Genomic DNA, 10,661 nt, shown 5'->3' on the forward strand with positions numbered 1-10,661 from the left:
TCATAATTTCTGAAATATTTTTAGTATTTTTTGTTATGAACGAAATAGTATTGATCTTTTATATTCTCCTTATAACATTTATATGAATTAGACTAAATTTCTTGACTGCGCGGATTCGTGATGATCGGAACATTTCGAACACGGCGTGTTTCAACGGGGAAGAAGTAGATCCGGACACTCGTGGGCTCATTACAGGCTGATGCAAGTTGAATGACGGATCTGTCACCTTACCGGTATGATAGAAAAACAGAGAAAATAACCAGATATTTCTTACATGTCTTTAAGCTCAATAGCTTTTTTTTAAATTATTGAACACGCCAGCTGTGTCTTTTTTTTCATTTTGATGGAGAATATTAGCAACGATTAGCCAGATTTACCAAGCTATCACATATGGGAGCTTTCTGTGCTGCGGAAGGAGGAAATGTAGAGATGTCAGAGCATTAAATCTGCTTTATTTTTCTGTTTAAAGACTGATTGTTCTATTTGTTTAATTTTTTTACATTATACCAGTGTGAAGGAGATGACAGACTACCAAGGAGACGTGAAAGGAGCCAGCACTCCCATGGAGCTTTATGAGAAACTCAGCGAACAAGGGGGAAAAGTGAGGTCCCTGAAGTCAGCCGAAGCTGATAAAGTAAGGCACATTTCCAACAAAAAGAAAAGAATACAACTGATTATGTTCCTGCTGAGGAAAGTTCATCAACAACCTTAAATAATTATTTCCAAAAAGGGGATCTAGTCTGTCTCATCATTTAAAATATCGACATGGTGTTTATACTGTGTTTCTATATAAAACATATGTGTTTACCAAGCTACATCCACAATTGACCTAGGTCGATTAAAAACCTGTTTTTGAGACCCAAGTCTCACACGCAAAGCCTCACGCTTGTTGTTTCTATGTAAACATGACTATTAGTGCATCATTTCTACCGGATTTTCACAATATATGAGCTACTAAATGGACAGAGGAACTAACAAGTTCTTGTCATCAAATGGGAGGAGGTTACTGGTTTCTCAGTCACAAGCTGGTTGCAAACCTGAGGCCAGCAGGTGTCAGTCAGTTATGGTAGATCTGAAATTTGGTTTGATGACGTCAATATGAGAAGCTACAGACTGATAGGAGGAACCAAAGAGCTCTGTAAAGGTAAAGGCAAATCTTCTGAAGCTGGGATATAATTAATTTAATTTCACATAATTATCGCGGTAGAAGCCATTTGTTTGTTAAAATTTTATGAAATATATTTGTTCTTTTCGATGTTTGTTGTGAATGAGGTAAACTCACAAACGAACGAGGTAATTAGTCCAACGTTTAGAAACTACAGCGGCTGTAATGAGCCACAGCAAAGGGAAACAAAGGTAAAATAACCGAACAGGTGATCAACTCAAAACCACTCCTACCTTTTTACTCTCTCTCTCTCTCTCTGTAGTTTTAGCAAACCTGTTACCGTGGCAACCGCCTGCTCCCCACAAGATGAGCAAAGACGTTAAAAACAAAACATTCAGTCCGTTACGATATCAAGTTTCCAGGCTTGATATTTATTCCTCGATTATTAATCAGCGCTTCCCTGAACACAGCGATGGTTGATTGACTAGCTGTACTTGGTGCTAACGTGGCTAACACGAGTAACAGTTTAGTCCAAAGCCTTTTCTGCTAAAATAAAATCTTTAGTGTATGTCAGATACAGACACATTGCATATTGATCTGTTTAGCTAACGTAAGACTGTGTAGCAGACAGGCTTCAAGCTGTAGAAGTTGTATCAGTTCTGCCATTATGCTGTACTTAGCTAACGGGAAGCTAAGTGTGTTTGTGAGACGGCCACGCACGTGACCACGTAGAATGGGCATCAGCCAATGAAAAGCGGCCCCTCTGGTAAGCTTAAATTTATGGTGCACTGATATATTTGTACTGTAAAAATGGACTGAAAAGAACTGAAAACTTAACTCTGGAAAAATTTTAAATTTGGACATGAACAACCTGTAGGAAAACTAGATTTTATTTTTTTTATCAGTAACAGAAGTATTAAAAGTGAATGTGATTTTAAATTAGCTCTTGCCTTGTTTCTACACATTGAAGTAAACAGAGCATCAAAAAAATATTTTTTTATAAATACCATCTTATCTTTCAGTGATGAACTAATGTACATTACAATATAAAAGATAGTATAATTTTTATACACATTACTAATCTGGAGACAGTAAGAATTAAGGGAAAAAAGCAATATAGATAATCTTACTCAGTTTTATTTTTTGCCTAATAGATGACATTGTTGTTTTGTGTTTTTTTTGCCCCTGTTTTATTTATTTTTCTGCAGGCTGAGGTTGATGCTGCTGTCCAGCTGCTACTGCAGCTGAAAATGGACTACAAACAGATGACTGGTCAGGACTACAAAGCAGGATGTCCACCAGTCAGCGAACGATGCTGCGCCGAACAACGGCCCGGCAGCAGATGGAGCCGGTGAGGACGACACGGTGGATCCATGGACCGTTTCAACCACCAACGCCACGGGAGTCGATTATGACAAATTAATAGGTGAGAGTCCAGTTAGCTTTAAGTCTGAGGGAAGGGATAATCCATTATGGCGGATTGATAAACATTGCTTTCTCTTATTTTATTTATTTTTAGTGAGGTTTGGCAGCAGTAAAATCGACCAGGAGCTGGTGGACAGAATAGAGAAGGTTTGTGGACAGAAGCCCCATCACTTCCTACGAAGAGGAATTTTCTTCTCACACAGGTGTTTGTTCTTCCAACTAATAACTGACATATTAATCATATTAAACTTTTCACATTATAATTATGAACTTCAGAATGCTCTATTTTATTGCATAATTTAGCATAATTTTTCAAATCTTTGGAAATAAAAATGATTTCCGATTGATTTCAGCTCCCTCACTGCAAAAACACAAAATCTCACCAAGTAGTTTTGGTTTAGTTTATTGTGCAAACATCTTAGTGCACTTAAGATAAGACACAACTAACTTATGAGTAACTTTTCAGAAAGATAAAGGAGCTTGTTTTAAATCAGTGATTCCTTAATATTGATGAAAAAATACTAGTTCCACTGGCAGATTATTTCACTTATGACTGGGGAAAATGTTTTGTTTTAAGTATCATATTCTGTCAATGGAACTAATAATTCTTCAGCAATTTTAATTATTGACTTAAAACAAGCTCCTATATCTTGTTTAAAAGTTATTTATAAGTTAGTTTTGTCTTACTGTCAGTGTACTAAGATATTTAACCAAAAATACTTGGTCTAGTTTATTATATATTCACCAACTTTCACTGCAGGTGCAGCTCGTAGAAAAAATTTATCACAATAAATAATAAACAATATAATAAACACAATTTTTTGTGTCCCCTTTTGCCTTGTAACCAACTGAAACAGGACTATTTATTTATTTATTTTTCTTGGTCTTCATATTGTTTTCTGATGTTACTAACATCTGTTTTACTGTAACGTCACATATTTATTACGATAAAATGAGACACAATTAGACTTTATTGCTGTGGATTTTATGCAATGAAACCAATCAAAGAAGGTTCAACACAAATGCACGGCACACTTTTTACTTTTTGTGGGCTGCAAAGCATTTAATTTCCCTCTTTGCACTACTTTGTGTTGATGAAATAAAGTCACAGTGAAATATTATTGGATACAGAGGAATAAACTTAATTTTTCTCCCTTTGCTTTGCAGAGATATGCATCAGGTACTGGATGCGTACGAGAAGCACCAGTCGTTCTACCTGTACACTGGCAGAGGGCCGTCCTCAGAGGCCATGCATGTTGGTCACCTCATCCCTTTTATCTTCACTAAGTGAGTCTTTTTCCCTGCATAAATACATCACTACTACACCGTAGATTTCAACACTGACCAAAAGGTGCAGTTCTGACTATCAAAATGAAGCAAATTGCACTGAACTCCTGGTTCCAGATGGCTCCAGGACGTGTTCGACATCCCGCTGGTGATCCAGCTGACGGATGATGAGAAGTACCTGTGGAAGGACCTGACTGTTGAAGAATGCCACGGCTTTGCCATAGAAAACACCAAGGACATAATCGCCTGTGGCTTTGACATCAACAAGACCTTTATCTTCTCTGACCTCGACTACATGGGGTGAAACAAAACTGGAGACTAAAGAGAGAACACTGTCATATAAGAGTGTTTTTTATAGTGTTGTTTGTTTTTTACTTTAGTTCCTCCCCGGAGTTCTACCGAAATGTGGTGAAGATCCAGAAGCATGTGACGTTTAACCAGGTTAAAGGCATCTTTGGCTTTACGGACAGTGACTGCATCGGTAAGCATCTGAAAGCAGTGAAATGAGTGACCGCGCAGATTTAAAAAGTCTTAAATACATACATCTAAAATTAAGGCCTTAAGATTTCTTGAATTAATTTTAAAAAAGGTAAATTGGCCTTAAATATGTTAATCACGGGTCTTAAATAAGTCTTAATCTAAAATTAAGCCTTTCAAATGTCCTAAATTAACTTAAAAAAAGTAAGTTGGCCTTAAATACATTAATCACAGGTCTTAAATGCATACTTATAAAATTAAGGCCTTAAAATGTCTTAGGATAATTTTTAAAAAGTAGGTTGGCCTTAGAGACATTAATTACAATTTAATTTTGTATATTCTATGTAGTCTCTTTTTCTCGTGGGACTTTTCAGTAAGGCAAACCTTTAGGTCGCTGCTTCATTACGTTCTGTGACTCTGGGCGGTTGATGCTACTTGTAGCTACTAATATACTCTTGCTAGCCAGAAAAGTTACATTCACAACTATATTAACAGGAACCATTGATTCTGGTTCCTACAGTGGAAACGGACAGAGGACGAAAAACCAGGGGTGGAAATTTAAAATTTTCTCCACCACCCACTGTGGCTGGTAGAGAAAACATTTCACCAGCCACTGTTTTTTCTTTTTCTATTACAAACCCCACAAGTACAAGCACATTATAGAAAATGTATGATTTATTCTTAAATCTACACAGATGCACATATACAGAATAATTTAACATAAAGCATGAACACCTTAACAGGGTTGTAGTGCAATAAGTTAATTTGAACAGCAAACGTTAAGTACACAACCCTAACATTCTTGCAATCATATGTTGAACATTTCCATATTTTGGCAACAACTCTCCCTGATAGTATTTATTAAAATGTGTCTAGTCATTTTTAAATGGTATCAATAGCTGCTTTCCTTGTTTTCCCTTATTCATTACGTTTTTTTTTATTGAACTTCACAATTATTATTATTACTAAAATATCTCAGAACGTGTGGAGATAAGAAGGTGGAGCTACAGAGTAGCTGTGTGGGTTGCTAGGTAACGGGCTGGGCCTTGCTGGGGTTGCTAGGTAACAGCACAGTGCCTGTGGATTGTTAGGTTACATTCTGGAGGTTTTTGAAACGGCTTATTTTCCAGACACCACAAAACAAAAAAGACTGGGTGTTTTTTATTTAAGCACTTTGACTGTTTTTAGAAGCAGTTGTGACCCAAACCGAAGTACAAAAAGTGAATTTTGCATAATAAGTCTCCTTTCAGGTCCAATTTAGACACTTTATCTTTCTAAAAATAGTTAATCTAGGATTTAGTTACTCTTTAATTCAGCCTGTTTAGATTAACTTGAGAATAGATTTCAGTCTCCAGATAAGCAAATCTGTTCAGTCTCATGTTTTCCAAGTATACGTTTGAACAGTTATTGTGTTTTGTTCTCCATCCAGGAAAGATCAGCTTCCCAGCCATCCAGGCCGCGCCATCCTTCAGTAACTCCTTCCCTCATGTTTTCGGAAGCAGACAAGACATACAGTGCCTTATCCCCTGTGCCATTGATCAGGTCAGAACCACGAGATGGAGGAAGGAATGCAAAGATATGTTTATTGTACAAAATAATTAGTTTTTCTGTCCGTCACACAGGACCCTTACTTCAGGATGACCCGCGATGTTGCTCCGAGGATCGGTTACCCGAAACCAGCCCTGCTGCACTCCACCTTCTTCCCTGCCCTGCAGGGGGCGCAGACGAAGATGAGCGCCAGCGACGCTAACTCCTCCATATTCCTCACTGACACCCCAAAGCAGATCAAGAACAAGGTGATTTAGGTTGTTTTCACCTGATAGTCTGGTAACAGTGTAACATTTTTAGCTGCTGCGGTTTGATTTCACACTGCATCAAACGAACCAAACTAATTGAAAAATCTGTTCCCCTCCTCGCCTGTGGGGGCTCTGCATCAAGAAGCACTGAAGAAGACACTGAGCGCAACTTCCTTCCTTTCAAAATCTAAACAAAAACGGAGTGGCGTCAGATTTTAGTGGTTGTAGGATTTCTCTTGTGTCTTTGGTAAAAGACATCAAATAATTTCTCCTGCTAGCTCTAAGCTAGCATGTTTGTTTTGGTTGTATTTACCCAGAATTCCCTGCGTTTTAGTCCACTTCCTGCTTTTGGAGCTTTCTCCTATGTGCTTGCATTCAAACCGCACCAGAGTTTACTATAACAATGATACAAATTTGTTTATTAAACATTTTATTTTAAATCAGGGTAAAAATATTATTGACAATTTTCTTGCAATGGAAAATGTGAAGTACAACACAAAGTACTAAAATTTTACAACAAAATTTCTATAAGTAGAACCACGTTAATCCAGACTTGTACTGAGAAGTCGACTTTGCTGCACCCAAATCAGCTTTTATTTCATTTATTAAACTTTTCTAAATATAGCAAGAATTTTGAAAGAAAGTGACACAAACCGAGTCTAAAATGACTGGATCAGCGATTGGAAAAAAGACAAAAATATGGCTACTTTATTTGCTTAATCTTAGTTTGTTTTCTATATTTTCTTGGCCCGAACCACTTCACTTTTTTCAGAGTTTGATTGCGCATTCTCACTTCCTTGAACAAATCAGACTTTCTAAACAAACTGACTGAAGTTTGATTAAAGCAGACTAAGCAGGGCTGGTGTGAATGCGTGCTTAATCAGATTAGATTTACGTTGCCAACTTCCCTCACCTCTGATTATTCCCTACAGGTTAACAAACACGCGTTTTCTGGAGGGAAGGACACGGTGGAGGAACACAGGAAGTACGGCGGGAACGCAGACGTAGACGTCTGCTTCATGTATTTGACTTTCTTCCTTGAGGATGATGAGCAGCTGGAGAAAATCAGACAGGTGAGGAAGAAAACAAACTTGTTCTTTCTTTTTATCCATCTTCCATATAATCCCACTCATCGTCGTCTCTCTGCAGGACTACACGAGCGGCGCTCTGCTAACTGGCGAACTGAAGAAGATATTGATTGAGACTCTGCAGCCGATGATTGCGCAGCATCAAGAGAGACGCAAACAAGTCACAGATGAACTAGTGAAGCAGTTCATGACACCAAGGCCTTTAAATTTTAACTTGTAGCTCACAGATCCGTGTTTGTTGTGCTCGGCGTTTTTTTTTCCCATTTGAAGTCGTCTGTAATGGGAGGAAACAAAAAAACTGCTCATGCTGCTGCAAATGCATATATTGTTGTTCGGGAGTAAAAATAAAAGGCATGTTTTCTGAATCCTGCTTATAGACAAACAAAAATCATCCGCTTCGGAAGTCCTCTGTGGAAATTTAACTTCTCACATCAGTGAATGCAACCCTGTAAACGGGACGACTTTATCACACTAATACTTTCACAGTTTGAGCCACTATTATTGGTTGCTATGTTCCAAAAACAAAACGTTATTGTGATTATGTTTGGGCTTTTAATGATGCATTTTTTTATTTTTTTTTCAGAGTTGAACATCATGCAGCACATAACTGAAATTAATTTTTAGGAAAACAGAATTGGGTGTACTGATAGAGCCAACGTTATACTCTTGGAAAAAATGGTTGCATTAATATAAATAAGATGGTTAAGCACAAAAAAAAAAGAAAAATCAAATGGATTGAGGCTTTGTTTCCAAAAGCTTCATGTTATTCATTCCATGCATTTAAAACACAATTATGATGTTTCTTTAAATTTTGTTCCTATTGAAGGAATATGAATCCTGGGTGTCCAAAGAGCAAACTGACTCTGACCCTGAATTAAAAATGAATCAAAAAGTGATATTTTTTTCTGTGCAGCAGCACAAAAGAAAACTATATGCTTTTATTTTAATACGGCAAACATTTTGGATCAATGGTGAATAACATCTGTGTCCTATAAAAAAACAAAAAGAAAATCTGATTACTATATTTGCTTGATTTTGACTCAATATTTTTGACCCATGTGACAAAAAGTTTGGACACAAGATATTCCAGCTACTCTGTGCATTTCTCCACCACAGGCAAGAACCTATGATGGTGTACTTGGACTATTGTAGATAGTTTTTAAAAAATGCTAGGAAAAAGATGGACATTTCTGAGTGTGCAGCTAATTCTTGTTTTTAAAAATAATTTCAGTTTTTTTGTTGCATGGTCATCCAGTCCAGTCAGTTATTCTGTATCTGTTCTTGATTTTCTGTAGATTGGGACATGATAAGTTAATCTTTTAGATCTTTTAGCCTACTTTCTGTTGGGAGACCAGTTTAGATAAAGTAAACTAGTCGATCCTACAGGCAGTGACTAAGCCAAGTGGAGTTTTACTTATATTTAAAAAAAAAAGGTTAATCACAGTTAATTCTTAATCAAATAAAATGGGGTGTACTTTTTCATAAAGGTCCAGGTTGTTTTGGATAATATTTTACTTCATACATAATATTATTGTTAGAAACCTGTGTGTTTTCATTTATTTGGGTTATTTTTGTGTGACAAAACAATAAAAACAGAAGAAATCTGAATGGGATGGTTTTTTTTCACAACACTGTATGAAGACATGTTGGACAAGTTTCATTCAACAAGTAGAAACGTTGGATTCAAAAAATAGTAAACCTTAAAAATTATGAGCACAGAAGAAAAATGTAACTATTATATGCTTTTTATTTTATAGGAAGCAACAAAGTTTGGTGTTGTGCCAGAATGCAAGGTGTTAATGTACAACAGTTGCTGTGTTTCCACTGACCATGTAATTATGCAAATTGAAATTACAAAAATAAATTAGCTTAATGGAAAAACGTTTGCAGGAGGATGAGGTGCTTTCTCTGTGGTAGCGAAATTATTGTATTTGGAAATACATTAGATACATTTCCTGTACAAATATACACAAAACTTTGTTGATATTCTGCTAAAAAACAGACACTTTTTACTAGGCAACAATGGCATATTATTATTATTATTATTTATTTTCACGAGTAATTTGAGTGTCCTAAAAAGTGCTATATAAATTTAAGTATTATTAAAAACTGCATTTTTCCGCATCACGCAGGTCATGTGATCAACAACCGGATGTTTACTACAAATGGAAACAGCGAAGAAGACAGGAAGTGGAGGACGTGGCGCTGCATGTTTTGTTAAAAAAAACCCAACTTATTCACGTGTGGGTTTAATTGCATTTCTTTTTTAACGGAAACACTGCAATTGTGTGGATATTTTTATGTTAGTGGAATTTTGTGCACATTTACAATAAAAACACGACTAATGTTGCCAATTGAATAAAATGAACAATATCATTGATTATAAGTAAACAAAAAATGTGATGAAGACAAATATCTGACTTTTTTTTCACAATTAAGTGTTCTAAGAACAAAAGCAACCCACTTTAGAGACATGAAGTCTTCTTGTATCCAAGTAAAAAACAGAATAAACTCTCATTCTCTCCAAACAGTTCGGGAATCAAAACTGTCCTACGCTGATAAACTGATAAAATAATGAATCACTGTACAACAAAAGTTAGATTTCACCACTGGCTTCTTGGAGGAACCAAAACACCAAACAGAAGTGTTTGTCCTTACACAGAAGACATAAAAATAAACAGATAAGTTCATTAATAACATTTTAAAATAGTAATGCTTGTCTAAAAAAATCCTGCCAACTAATCAGTAACTTAGCAGATCTCCCCTCATAGCGATCCCAACGGGACTCGCTATGAAGCCCTGGAGATTGGCGGGGAAACCTACAGGACCCACGACGAAGGCCTGGATGCAGGCCGGGAGGCTGGAGGGATATGATGTCTGCAGGTCTGTAATGCCGGAGGGAGAACTTGGCGCTGGCGGCACTGCTGGCCCCAAGCTCCTCATACGACGCCTATCTAAAACAAAAAAACTAGAGTTCATAATATAAATAAGTGTCTGATGACCTGGCGACAAAGGAATCGTCTGGTGATGAAGGAGACCTGTGTTTGATGGTCTCAAGTTCCCATGGCACCGCAGCCCTGTCTGCCTCAAGCTCTCCCTCTCCTGCCAACAACTTTCAAGCATTAAGCTCTTCCGCCATCAGGCCCCAGGTGTCAAGCTCCGCAGTCCTGTTGTCCTCAATCTTTTCTGCTACTGATAATCAAGCATGAAGCTTGGAGCCCTCATGACACTTCTTTATTTAGAAGTACCATCTTTCAACCCAGTACCTGAGAGTGTCTGTCTGGTACATTTTCAGAAGTATATTGGAGAAGCCTCCGGTCCCATGTCTGCATACAGGCGGTTGATTCTGTGGCTGGTCTGAAACCGACTGGCTGGCTTCGTGGGTTTCTTCTTCAAATGGCTGCTGGTTCTGCTGTTCCACTGTGTCCCTCAGTCTTTTGTTCAGCTGTTCCACTTCAAGCTGCAGGTCGGTGTTTATATGCT

The 10,661-nt window shown here is 37.3% G+C and overlaps 1 protein-coding gene across 1 annotated transcript; it reads left to right on the forward strand.

Annotated features, from left to right (window-relative positions):
• The first annotated feature begins 98 nt into the window (after positions 1-98).
• wars1 (tryptophanyl-tRNA synthetase 1) lies at positions 99-9,063 on the forward strand. Its single transcript, XM_032546400.1, is given in 12 exon segments — positions 99-233; positions 511-634; positions 2,314-2,406; positions 2,408-2,531; positions 2,625-2,733; positions 3,698-3,817; positions 3,935-4,117; positions 4,198-4,298; positions 5,724-5,836; positions 5,917-6,090; positions 7,023-7,163; positions 7,240-9,063. Coding segments are annotated over 12 exon segments (1,464 nt in total). The 5' UTR covers positions 99-210; the 3' UTR covers positions 7,399-9,063.
• The last annotated feature ends 1,598 nt before the right edge of the window (positions 9,064-10,661 follow it).

Source organism: Xiphophorus hellerii, chromosome 19 (assembly GCF_003331165.1).
Source record: "Xiphophorus hellerii strain 12219 chromosome 19, Xiphophorus_hellerii-4.1, whole genome shotgun sequence".
NCBI classification, from domain to species: domain Eukaryota; kingdom Metazoa; phylum Chordata; class Actinopteri; order Cyprinodontiformes; family Poeciliidae; genus Xiphophorus; species Xiphophorus hellerii.